We start from the raw sequence: 13,639 nt of genomic DNA on the forward strand, positions 1-13,639 counted from the left end.
TCAAGCCGGAACGCTCGTGCACTTACACCAAGGGCCTCTGGGTGGCGATGATGTAGTCCGGCTTGCCGTTCTTGTAGACGAGCCTGGCGTTGGCCTGGACCCACTTCCACCGGTTGTCCTTCGTGAGCAGCCTGAAGACGGTGAGGCCGCTCTCGCCCGTCTTTATCACTGGAATCACATCAGACGAGACATCAGAGGCTCCGTGTCACTGCTGTTTACGCTCTGTACATCCCGCAGTGTGCACACACTCACACTGCATTTGCTCAGTCGGGCGTGCCGCTGCGATGGAGGCTACATGCTGATGTTCACTTTGGCTACATGCACATGTTACAAGTCTTGTTTGCACACACTTAAAAAGACCCACACACACACATCCTTCTACCTGCGGTCCCTCATCGCCCCTGCTCAGTCTTGTGTCTGTCGGTGTGTGTAATTGTGGTGCAGGTCATGTTTCTGTGCCGTCTCGTTTCTAAGCAAATGTATACAGAGGATCCTGAGTAAAATACAGGAACATCATGTTGTTTTTAGGATCTGCAGAGTTTCAGTCATCGCTGCATATTTTTAGCAGTAAAAGCCAGAAGCCGCTGACCTTTAGACGGAACTGCAATATTCATGTCTGTGGACAAACTCTTGTCCTCATCCTGACGGAGGAGAAACACTGTAGCTCTGTGACCTGAAATGATGCTTTATCAAACGGTCTCTCAGCAGAACCAAACCGATTACAGGAGGAAACGTCTCCAACTGGTCCAGCAGCATCCTGGTTCTGCTGTGCTGTATGGAAACCTGCCCTCCCATCTGTGCGTGCATCAGAGCATGTATGTGTCTCTGTGCTGTATGTTTCCAAATGCATATGCATGTGTTTCCCTTTCCGTATGCATGACTACATGCGTACAGTGTGTGTCTTTGTGAGCGAGCGTGTCTGGTAGCAGCGCGTCGAGGGCGCCATGGTTACGACTAACCGGGTCATCCGGTACACGAAGTAAGTAGGACACTTGACTCTCGCTTGGAGATTTCCCCCATCATCAGCAGACGTGCACAGAGCACTTGTTTGTTTGTTTGTTGCATGTGTTATTAATGTAGTGTTGAGCGAAACATGAGCCAGAGGTCAACGTACACAAGCTCTTGATCTCATTACATCACTCAATCAGTCAAAACAGGTGCAAGTGTTTATAATAAAGCTGAATCTTTGCTGCCTTGCCCAACAGCACCTTTGCGGAGCTTGTTTTAGAGATCTGTGTGACCTTTTCACTTCCTCCACATTCTAACTCGAGTAACTCTCCAGTCTCAGCCGTGCTTTGACGAACTGTGATATAAGTCGTACAGAAAGCAAACAGCTGTGACTTACTTCGGACATGATTCTCGGCGCAGTACAGCATGTCGGCAGCGTGGATGAACTGGTAACCCGAACCTCGAACTCTCAGCTCCGCCTCGGTGTAGCCCAGAACAATTTTACCCCTGAAAATCCAGGAAACGAGCACAAACACACTCAGTAACTGGAAAGACTTTGAATTAAACACGTCCTAAGTGTTTGAGAACGTACTTTGCGTCGCAGGCCATGGGTGTGAAGTCCAGCTTGTGTTTGGTCCTGAAGATCATGTTCCTGGTCCTGATTTCCAAGATGGCCGGAGGCTGTAGGGGCGTGGCGATGGCGAACAGGGCGAGCTGAGGCGGGGTGCTCCCCTCGCTGTCGCACTGCTGCCGGCTCTGACCGTGGAGGAACTTGAGCCGCCCCTGGATGTTCAGCGCCTGAGATCACAAATAAGACGAACACAGAGAGCTGTGAGTCTATTTCCTGGTTCTTGATCTTGTCCCTCGGAGACGACGGCGTCAGGTCCCGTGGCAGAGGAGTGAGTGCTGTTTCCTTTTCTCCCTGTCGAGCACCATCAGTCTTATTTATCCTGCTGGGTAATGTGCGGAGCAGTACCACTTCAGTACTGTAAACACACTGTGCCCACTGGTGTCTCTTACTGGAAACCCTCCAGCTGCTCTCTGGTCACATGACTCACTGTACGCTGGTTAAAAACTGTGTTTAAGTGACTGAGACTTCATGCATGACTGTTCTTCATCCAGCTCAGGCTCACAGGACTCTTTCTAGACAAACCATAGGTCTCACTGCGAACAACACAGCTTAATGACGAGATGTTATACACGAGAAAGTGTTTCTGCTCATCTAAATGTGTCTGATGGTGAAAGTATTCCTGAAAATACAACCTACACTAAGAAGGTTTCCTTACAGAGACCTCCAAGAAAAAAACCCTGCGAACACTTTCTCCTGTCTGCTGTCCTCTGCTCACCCTGTGGCGTCTCGTGTGAGGACCCCCACCTCCTCTGTTAGCTCTGGTTAATTGACCTTGGTGGGTTTAAGGGCCTGCAGCCGTGATGTCAGGAATCTAGCCCTGAATAGCAGGAGGGATTACAAAAAACAAAGCCATAGCAAGCGGCAGACAGAAGCAGAGACCTGGCTTAATGCTCACGCAAACACACTGGGAGGGAGGACGGAGAGAGACGCGGGTTCAACCCGAGTTTCCTTGAGCAAGACGATGAAGCCTTGAGTTGAGCTTTCAGGCGACAGAGCTATACAGAAGTGAACCTAACCTCAGTGTTGTACATTCATGTGTTCAGCGTTTTTATATTTTTTATTTTGCTTGATAAATGATTCATTTTCTGTCCATCGCCTCATCGATTCAGCACTGAAAAGCTGCCGAAGTGCCTTGCTCATGGGAGCTCCTGCCCCTGTTTTCCCAGCAGCTTTAAGGGATTTTCGCTGCCACTGAGCTGCAGGGTGTTTTTCTCCATCTGCAGCTAATTGTCTTAAGTGGAAGTAGCAGTGGCCGGTCTGGAGCTACCAACCCTGACTAAGCAAGTCGCCCCTGTGCTCTCGTCTCCTGTGGGCGGTGGGAGGATTAAGGCCCTTTTTCCCCACGACCCCGAGGCTCTCTTAAGGCGGATTACAGGAGTAAATGGTGGCTTCTGATCCCTGAGGGACTCTGAGGTGGCACGCCATACTGCCATCAGCACCGACGGGCCTGAAAACACCACAGGCCTCAAATATAGACTCATTATTATCACCTTATTGGCTGGGAAACAGCCTATCAGTAACTATATCTCTGAATCACTCAAACAGGTTCATCTAAGCCACTTTTAAGGACATATTTCAAAGCCTTTGTTTCTTCCTATCTAATGTGTGAGTATCTGTTGATCAGTCTTACCAGGAAGCCGGAGGAGTTATCCAACAAACAGCGGAAGCGGCAGACAAAGCCTCTCTCCAGGAAGGACGAGTTTTCAGGCGGGAGCTGGTCGGGGTTGTAGCTCACCAGGCAGGAAGAGGTCGACACCGACTCGCCATCTGAGGACAATAAATAACAACTATTAACGTTTATGCTTTTTATACTCGCCATGACACCTGTAACGCAGTACAGATACGAGGACCCTTGGGGACAGACAGTTACAGACAGTTTTGTGTTGCCAATTGAGTCAATTTGCTGATGTCGGCCATGTTGTTTGATTTCTTCTTCTTTTGTTTTGCTACAAAATGGCAGCTAAGTGAGCCTGAGCCTGCATGACTGTACCAACTTCGGTGGTGTTGACAATGTGGTCAGTTCTTTTGTTTGACTACTACTTCCTTCTCACTCTTCTGCTCTAGTAGATAGCGACAGAAAGACCCACCCTACGCTCCCTCTGATTGTCTAGTCCTTGTTCCCTATGCTCCCTCTGATTGTCTAGTCCTTGTTCCCTATGCTCCCTATGATTGTCTAGTCCTTGTTCCCTACGCCCTCTATGATTGTCTACTACTTGTTCCCTACGCTCCCTATGATTGTCTAGTACTTGTTCCCTACGCTCCCTATGATTGTCTAGTCCTCGTTCCCTTCGCTCCCTATGATTGTCTAGTACTTGTTCCCTACGCTCCCTATGATTGTCTAGTAATTGTTCCCTACGCTCCCTCTGATTGTCTAGTCCTCGTTCCCTACGCCCTCTATGATTGTCTAGTCCTTGTTCCCTACGCTCCCTATGATTGTCTAGTACTTGTTCCCTACACTCCCTATGATTGTCTAGTACTTGTTCCCTACGCTCCCTCTGATTGTCTAGTCCTCGTTCCCTTCGCTCCCTATGATTGTCTAGTACTTGTTCCCTATGCTCCCTATGATTGTCTAGTCCTTGTTCCCTACGCCCTCTATGATTGTCTACTACTTGTTCCCTATGCTCCCTATGATTGTCTAGTCCTTGTTCCCTACGCCCTCTATGATTGTCTACTACTTGTTCCCTACGCTCCCTATGATTGTCTAGTACTCGTTCCCTTTGCTCCCTATGATTGTCTAGTACTTGTTCCCTATGCTCCCTATGATTGTCTAGTACTTGTTCCCTTCGCTCCCTATGATTGTCTAGTACTTGTTCCCTATGCTCCCTATGATTGTCTAGTCCTTGTTCCCTACGCCCTCCATGATTGTCTACTACTTGTTCCCTACGCTCCCTATGATTGTCTAGTACTTGTTCCCTACGCTCCCTATGATTGTCTAGTCCTTGTTCCCTACACTCCCTATGATTGTCTAGTACTTGTTCCCTACACTTCCTATGATTGTCTACTACTTGTTCCCTACACTTCCTATGATTGTCTAGTACTTGTTCCCTACACTTCCTATGATTGTCTAGTACTTGTTCCCTACACTCCCTATGATTGTCTAGTACTTGTTCCCTACGCTCCCTATGATTGTCTAGTACTTGTTCCCTACACTCCCTATGATTGTCTACTACTTGTTCCCTACACTTCCTATGATTGTCTAGTAATTGTTCCCTACGCTCCCTACGATTGTCTAGTAATTGTTCCCTACGCTCCCTATGATTGTCTACTACTTGTTCCCTACACTTCCTATGATTGTCTAGTAATTGTTCCCTACACTCCCTATGATTGTCTAGTCCTTGTTCCCTACGCTCCCTATGATTGTTTAGTCCTTGTTCCCTACGCTCCCTATGATTGTCTAGTCCTTGTTCCCTACGCTCCCTATGATTGTTTAGTCCTTGTTCCCTACGCTCCCTATGACTGTCTAGTCCTTGTTCCCTATGCTCCCTATGACTGTCTAGTCCTTGTTCCCTACGCTCCCTATGATTGTCTAGTCCTTGTTCCCTACGCTCCCTATGATTGTTTAGTCCTTGTTCGCTATGCTCCCTATGATTGTCTAGTACTTGTTCCCTACACTCCCTTGTCTAGTACTTGTTGCCTTCATTGGTTGGATTTGTTAGGTTAGGTTAGGCAAGAGGAGTGAGATGGGTTAGGGTAAGAATGTCAAGTTCAGCCAATCAGAAGCGGAGTAAGGTGGGTCATTCCTTCGCTATCCTAAGATTTGCATTCTTGAGTACAGGCTAGCGAGCAAATGTAGCTAACCCATTAGCGTGGGGATGAAGTGTATATTAAAACAAAAACATGTTAGTGCAGATGTAGCCTAAGTTTATTCAGCCCTTTCTAAGCACAGCAGTGAATTTAATCTAGCTGTCTCCAGTTTACAGACCTGGTGAGGGATCTGTGGGGGGGCTGAGGCCTGCAGGGGGGTTGAGAGCCCAGTGCAGGTTGCTCCTGAACTCCTGCTGGTCTTCAGTGTGGATCAGCTCAAACACACTCTGGTGCATCACGTCAGTCTGACAGGGAAACACAATTCACAGTCTGATAAATCAAAATGAAAATGAGACGACACACAAGTTAGGGCAGATGTTTTGTTGAAGCCATCACTGTCAGCAGGTCCCCCGAAGGGTTCGCTTGATTCTGTTGGCCTTGAAGCGGAGCCAAAAGAAATCAAGTGTCGCTCAACATTTGATTCAAATAGTTGAAACAAAGCCAAAGACCTGCCGTGACCCCGATATCTGCCGTCCAGACCCAGCATGACCTGGCTGGCGACCAGAGTGGAACCACCCTCACAGAGTGGGAGGGGTCAAACACAGGTCACCAGAGAGGAATTTTGTCAGGCAGAAGTGTTGCGTGAAATACCTCTGAGCATAGGAATGAGAAGGGGAGTAAATATTCTCATTGTAGTTGGGGTTTACGCAGGCTGCCTGTTAAAACAAAGGTTGTGTTAAGCTAACAGTGGATAAGCTACAAAGCATCCCAGTAGGAGCAGCATCATCTGTGTCTTTCCTTTGTCTGGCTGTTCTTTCCCTTCCTCTTCCTCACCTGTGTCTTGTTCTGTGGGTGTTACAACAGCCGCTGACACCCAGTGTGTTTTGTTTCCAAACACTCGACGTGAGCAGAGACAGCGGCTTCAACACAGATTTGGGTCTGTTCGGTAAATGCATGGTGACGCGCCTCAGGTGGACGGGGAAATGAGGGGTGAGAGGTGATGTTTACACCTGTGCGTGCGCTTGAAAGGGGGAAAGGTGTGCGTCTGTGCTCAGTGTGTCTGCGGTTAGATTGTGTGTGTGTGTAAGTGTGTGTCAGACAGACAGACAGACTTTGGGTAATTTGATAATCACATTCTACAAAATGAGATTAGACCGCAGGCAGCGGCGCTTCGTTGTGAAGCCAATTGGATTAAAGCTCTCGCTCCATATGTGCGTTTGTTTCAATCCTCGGGGCACTCGGGACGATGCGTTCACTTGCTGCTCTCAGGGTCGGCCTGTCATGAGCCTCATTGTCCTCTCAACAGTAAAAAGCCTCTACAGCCTAAAAAGGACCTGCCTATTTATTGTTAAGTGTTAAGGAAGTCTGTCAATTAGGGTCATTTCCTGTTTCCTCTCTTGGTCTCTGTGCTGTTTTCAGGGGATGTTATCGTTCCAACCTCGATGAAACAAGCCGAGCTAAAGGTGGACACACAGCGTGATCCAAAGAGCTGAGGAGAAGAAGATACCTGAAAATGAACAGGAGGGTTTTACCTGATGGAAGCCGAGGTAATCCTGGATGGTGTGAGAGCAGAAGAAGATGATTCCCTCAGCTGTCACCACCAAGACGAAGCCATTCAGGGCCTGCAGAGAGAGAACGAATTGTTGAGGGGTTTGACCTGATGGTAACGTGATAGAAACAGTCTGGAGATCTTAAAATCTCATCCTCCGGTGAGCAGGAACATCCAGAGTAAATATGATTTAAATCTGAGCCGTGGTTGTTGAAACATTTGAGCGGAGAAGCCTTTTAGGACACCAGTCACTAATGATTAGGATATAAGATGCTAAAGTGTTAGCATGTTAGCAACTGAATCATATTCACTAAAGGGAGTTTCACCTGCTGAAAAACAAACGTTAGCTGACAACGAAATATTCAACGAGACTTGTTCAGGAGAAATTAGCAGTGAGAAGAGACGAGACCGCAGAAAGAATAACAGACAACTAAAAAAAAAAAACAACAACAACAGGGATGAGACTTCTCCCTGGGGCAGAAAGAGAGGAAGACGAGGAGGAGAGGCTGGAGTCGAGAGGAAGAGGAGGGAGGAGAAGGAGGTCAGCGCTGGATGACTAACACCTCCATCATTGCTCCTCCTCGAGCCTCGGGGCTCGGTGAGGAGGTGATGACACTGTGTCCCCACACTGCAAAGAGTCACAGCGGCATCCTGCCAGCATCCGCCTACACCTCGCTGATGAGGATGATGATGATGATGACCTCCATCGGAATACGGCAGTGATCCGAACAGACACTAATATGCTCCTCGTTCTGCTGTTGGGGTCAAAACTTTTCCTTTTGAAACCTCTTTCAAAGTCCATTACATGATGTCAAAAATTCATCAGCGTCAGGCTGGAAACAAGACGCTTCTCTTAGCTGCTGAATTATTGACATTAGGTCGGAGGGTTTCACTCCGCAGAGGCAACACGTGACTACAAAGAAACAAAACTCTGATTTCTTTCAATAAAACCTCATGTTATTTATCCCCTGGTATGATATTAATATATTATATATTATTGTGTTATATTAATCGGCCCAGACGGACGCACAATGTGTGTGGCCAACTGGGAGATTTAAAAAGTAGCTTGTAGCAGTTAGCAGCTAACTCTAAAGAAAGAAAGAAGAACAGCTGACGACACTCCCTCATTTTGACGCATCTTACAGTAAGCTGAGGTTTCTCCTGCTTGTTTGAGCCATCAGATGATGGGACACTCTCCAGAGTGCGATTGATGTCGATGAGGAGTCGAAGGAAAACATTAGCACGTCCAGAGCATCACTGGTATGTTTGAGTGAGCTCCTTCATCCTTAAATTGAACAGGAATCAGAGGTGATGAGATCTCCAGTAGGTGTTTAGAGAAAGGTAATGTTAGCCTGTGTGCTCTACTACCTTTTAGGTAGACTGCTGAACTGGCGGGCATTTGGAGTCTGGCCGCAAGTATTTTGTAAAACAAAGGTTGTGTGTGCAAAATTATTTCTTAAAACTAACCATTTTTAAAAACATCTATTTAATGACTTTTAAGGCCAAATATTTATAAAATGAAATTGTGACATTTTAAGATTTTTTAAAGGACTTGCAAACACCTAAAACAATTCCTTTTTTTGTTAAAATGTATTTAAAACTTTGATAATTCATTTATCAAATTAGTTTCAGATTCTCTTTTGGAGTGTTGTACGGAAACGGAAGCGTATTGCATTCACTTGACAAATAAAAAGCCCCATTTTTCTGAGTAATTTTTTCTGTTTTTAGTGGTAATTTTTTTTCCTGAACGAGGAGATGAGATAGTTCAAAATCTCGCGAGAAGCTCCCACCTGGCACCTGCAAGTGAGCCCTGCATCCATGGTGACTCCTGCTCATGGATGTATTTTGCATCCGTGCTCCTGCTCCTAGACAATTTCAACTACGGGATCAATAAGGGTAAGGCACGTAATTAGTTACACACAGGGTATGATAATCTAGCTATGTTTTCCACTGCATCCTTCTAGTGTAGGCCTATCGCTCAATGTAACAGGTTAGGTTAGTAACAGGCTGTAACAACGTTAGCTGACAAATTTGTGATGAGTAACAATGTCCAGCATGATGAAAAAAAACTGTTAGCTTAATGTTAGCTGACAACTGAAATCATGCCCATACAGCCTAACATTAAGCTAACAGTTTTTTTCCATCATGCTGGACATTGTTACTCATCACAAATAAATTACCCTGAAAAACAGAAAAAAATTACCACAAAAAAATTACAGCAAAAAACAGAAAAATAAATAAATTACCCTGAAAAACAGAAAAAAATTACCACAAAAACAAACAAAAAAACAGAAAAAATTACAAAAAAAACCCAACAAAACCCCCCCCCCGAAAAACAGAAAAAAATTACCAAAAAAAAACAGAAAAAATTACTCAGAAAAACAGGGCTTTTTTAAAAAAAAATTTATTTGTCAGTGCCAGTGAATGCAATACGCTTCCATAGTGTTGGTCATTAAAAACCAGACATTTGAAGACGTCATTTTGGACTTATGAGGGACAGTTTTCACTATTTTCAGACATTTTTTAGACTAAAGAACAATTAAATTAACCGGACAGTTGTCGAGAGATTAATCAGTAAAGAAAATGAATATACAAAAAACTTTCTTTGCACTATCAGTCTTTGAAACGTGACCAAACAGTCATGATTTTATGAATTAAAAACCTGAAAATGTTTCCAGAATTCATTATTTATCAACAATCAGATTTGTTTTTAATCTGACATTTAAAAAATGCAAAAAGCTGCGACCTGCAGTCCAGTATGTGACCACACCCAACATGCACACAGTACAGTACACACACATGAAGTCATATACAGTGTGCAGAGGGGAGTGGCACACACACACTGTGTATAAATATTTACTGTAGATTCATCTGTTTGTTGTCTCTGTCAGATGAGAGCAAACACAGGAACACTCGCTCTGTTCCTGTCTCGGTGTTTACCATCGAATACACCGTTCCAAACAACACATCTTGACCCAGTTCACACACGACTCTGGTCTATACGAGGACGATATGAAGGCATGAGGGATGTGTTGAAGATTTGGTGATACACTGTTTAAGTCTACGAATACTTTAAATGCTTTCAGTTAATTTCCACCTCCAGCAACACACACATGCTTCATCCAACCCCCCCTCGCTTCAATAATAGATGTGTTCACCGGCTCTGTATAATTCATGGGTCGGTGTCTGTAATGGAACAGAGCGGCTGAAGGCAGGAAGCTGCTGCTCCTTGATTCTTCACTGCTGCACTGACCCATTTACTCCTCTGGGATCAATACCTTCATCAATGCACTGATTGAGGGCAGAGAAACCAGCGCTTACTTAGTTTGTACTACTTTAACTTCCCTTTAGTTTGTTTATGGCCGTTTCTGGACCATGCCATGAGACCTCAAAGATTTACATATCATCATTCTTTAGCTTTATATTTTGAACTTATCAGCAAATAGTTGTTTTTTCCAACAGCCAGCAGTTTCAGAGCAACATTATCACTCATTCAGAGTCCGATATCCTCTCCATTTTGCTCTAGTTTGGTCTCCACCAGCTCCTGAGGGAAACATCTGTTCTGTTCCATTTTTCAAGGCTTAATTTTATCCTGTTATTATTGTTGCTAACCCATTAGTTACTAGAGGTGTCATCACAGTTTATAACAACTGACCCTTTGCTATGTCCCGCCCCTCAAACACAGACGCCCCAATCATAGCACGTCATGTATTAATATCGGTGAAGATTCTCAGTCATCCAGGTCATGGTAATCGTAAGTGCTAAGAGCGTAGGCAACTGGACTTGCTTGCGATGAAAAATGTTTGTGCGATGAATTTATTTGCCTAGTAGCACGTGTGCGACAGACTGCTTGCGAGCCGCTTGTGTGTGTGGTCTGTTTGTTTCTCGTTTTTTTCACTACACGACAAGAGCGTTCACTGCCGTGCATCGCCTGGCAGCCAGGTGAGTTGGTTCATTAGCGTAGTGAACGGAGGGAAAGCTCTTGTTATTGAATGTCTTCGTCTCTGTGGGGGAGGTGGGGCTATGGGCTACACACACCTCTTCGTGAGGGGGAGACGAGGCGACAAGTTGAGCGTAACCTGAATAACAAACCGGAGCTAGCTGTGAGGCTAGCGGAGCTTTAGCCGCAGCATGACTGGAGGGAAGCACAGCCAGTTAGCTTCTGCTAGCTTCCCAGCTAGCCCCGACTCTCCGTTTGGATCCAACTGGAGGAGGAGGAAGGAGGAAACCCCTCGGCTGACAGGATGTACCACTCTCTCACTCCGCTACTTCGCTTATCTCATGCATTCCTCGGACTTTCGGTTTCCCTTTTTGCATTATTTCCTTTCACGCAGGCGCAGAACGTCCGTGCTACTTGGCCGTCGGATGTAGTCCGTGTAGTGTGTTCAAATGCAACTGACAGAGGGCGACATGAGGAGACGTAGACGACGCAACAGTTGGCTTTCGTTGCCGCTAGTTCTTTGATGTCGGTTTGGTGTGTCAGCAACTATAGAGAAAGACAGGAAACTTGTTCCTAAACCAAATGCCACGTGCCCTGTGTGACAGAGGGGAGCCCAGTAATTTGGACGAAAACCATCTCAACAAAAAGAGCGAATACGACCAACTTAACTGCACACCTGAGAGTGAGAGACTGACAGTCTATTTTTTTGTATTTATAAGGTCTATTTATTTATTTTGGTATTTTTACGTGTTATTTCGGATATTTAAATTTTCTTTGCATTCCTAAATATTCTTGTTAAATATCTTGTTTATTTCTCTTTTAAGAGGGTGCACTTGCATCATTATGTCTTTATTATCATTATATAAGTTTAAAAAATGGTCTAAAAACAGCAAAATTACAACAATAATAAAAATGTTCTTAAAAGCACAATATTAGGCAATATTATCGCTTATTGCAATAATTTCTGATGCCATTAATCGCCAAGCAAAATGTGTTATCGTGACATGTGCTACAAACTTTCTGGCCTGTGCTACAAATTATCACCCTCTACAGCACCAGTGCTGTGGGCTAAAAAAGTTAATGTACAGCCCTGTATACGTTTCTTCTCTGTTCCTAAACCAAAATCAAACCCTGAAAAGTGTAGGGTTAGCTAGCTAGCTACTGAAGGTAGAGCCTACTAACAGTGAATGAAGATTGACCCTGCTGTACAGGAGCCAGTGAAGGGAAACTGGGTGGAGGAAGCTGCCAAGGAGCTGAAAATGTCTGGTTATCGCTGCTGTTGGCGACACTGTGTCTTATTCAGTAAAAATCACAACATAAATGGGTGTTTTCTGTTTCAGAAGTACAAATGAAGGCAGATAGCAAGTCGTCGCCCGTCTTTTGTTTAGTTACCACGAACGCACAGCTGCTAAGTACATCATTTGTTGATATGACGTAACAGCTAAGTAACTTCAGCATTCAATTAGTGTTCATTTTTCTTGCTATTTGATTTATATTCGACTCCCAAAATTCGTGGGCCGGACAGATAAACAACCCTGTCATTACTTTGACTTGTGAAAACAATACTAGTGTGAGATGAAAGTGAAAAACAACTGTGGTGAACTCAGACGCATTTCTCTTTTCAAAAGCTGGCGTAAGTCCAAGAAAGCAAGCCATTCCTGCTCTCGTCCATCTGAAGTTTCCTTCTGACCTAAAACAGCCAATTACTGTTGTTGTTGTTGTTGTTGTTGTGTACGAACTCTCCGCATGATGCACATGAAAAGAAGCCTCAGAGCCTCAGAGCCGGGGGGTCGTCAGCGGTTACATGATAGCTACTCGTCACATATGAATCCAGATACAAACATGTCAGAGACGCACTGAGGGATGGTGATGCGACCGCTCAGCTCAAACTGTAACCAGATGTTTACAGAGTGTAAATACATCTGTTTGGCTGAGCCGCACTCATTAACTCCACACCACATTAGCCGCAGCACCAGCCGTGATTAAAGACGCCACAGATCACATGACATGACAGCGGCCTCACCGACCTGCAGCAGCAGCTCCCCCTCAGGTACGCGACCACCGCTGTGATCGCTGCTCTTCTTCACGCCGTTGGACAGCTGGTTCTTCTTCAGCGCCACTGCAGAGAGAGAGACGCAGATGGAAGAAGTTAGTGACAGACTTTAATCCAACACAAATCAACTCTACAAAGGAATCTGTCGTCGTGTTGTGGAGCTGGACTGTTACATATTTATCACATGGAGGCTGGCTCTGTTTCACCAGTCTCAGCCATGATGGAAAAATATTTGCGTCCCTGTTGAGGACAGTTTAAATTTAACACGTAGCAGAACACTGTGCTTCTCAAACTTCTCCTGTACAGTCAGGCAGACAGAACGTCCCGCAGGGGGGGTTCTCCGTGACCTCTGACCCCCGAGACAAAGACCCAGAGGCCGGCACAGTGCCTTTGACCCCGGGGATAAAATGTGTTTGAGTGGGCCAAGTCTGAAGGAAACAAAGAGCCTTTCTGAAGCAGCAGCCGAGATGTTAATGGAAGAGGAAGTCTCAGACAATGCAGAGGGCGAAGGTTCCCGCACTTAGACTGCTTCTCCTGACGGGGATCAATGAAGCCTCATCGAGTCGTTCATGAGATTCAAAGAGCCGAACCTTTAGTCTGTTGGTGACAGAGCTCAGTGTAGTGGAAGCTCACAGGGCCAAAAGAGAGAGAGAAGGAGCAGGAAAAGCATGTCGGCTATCAATAATTAAGACCTGGTGGAGGTGGAGGGGGGTGTTCTGCGCCCTGACGTCATGAACGGGAGCCGGCGGCAAGAAAAACACCCCGAGGCGACCT

General features: G+C 45.5%; 1 protein-coding gene across 1 annotated transcript in view; it reads right to left on the reverse strand.

The window, feature by feature from the left end:
• ahr1b (aryl hydrocarbon receptor 1b) overlaps positions 1–13,639 on the reverse strand; it is a 33,921-nt gene that overhangs the window by 13,317 nt on the left and 6,965 nt on the right. Inside the window, exons 3-9 of the mRNA XM_049570168.1 lie at positions 12,840–12,931; positions 6,856–6,945; positions 5,502–5,628; positions 3,210–3,346; positions 1,541–1,746; positions 1,346–1,455; positions 27–168 (exon numbers count right to left, since the gene is read on the reverse strand). Coding sequence (XP_049426125.1) covers positions 27–168; positions 1,346–1,455; positions 1,541–1,746; positions 3,210–3,346; positions 5,502–5,628; positions 6,856–6,945; positions 12,840–12,931 — 904 coding nt within the window. The remainder of the gene's footprint in view (positions 1–26; positions 169–1,345; positions 1,456–1,540; positions 1,747–3,209; positions 3,347–5,501; positions 5,629–6,855; positions 6,946–12,839; positions 12,932–13,639) is intronic.

The sequence above is a fragment of the Epinephelus fuscoguttatus genome, linkage group LG24 (genome assembly GCF_011397635.1).
Source record: "Epinephelus fuscoguttatus linkage group LG24, E.fuscoguttatus.final_Chr_v1".
In the NCBI taxonomy this organism is placed as follows: Eukaryota; Metazoa; Chordata; class Actinopteri; order Perciformes; family Serranidae; genus Epinephelus; species Epinephelus fuscoguttatus.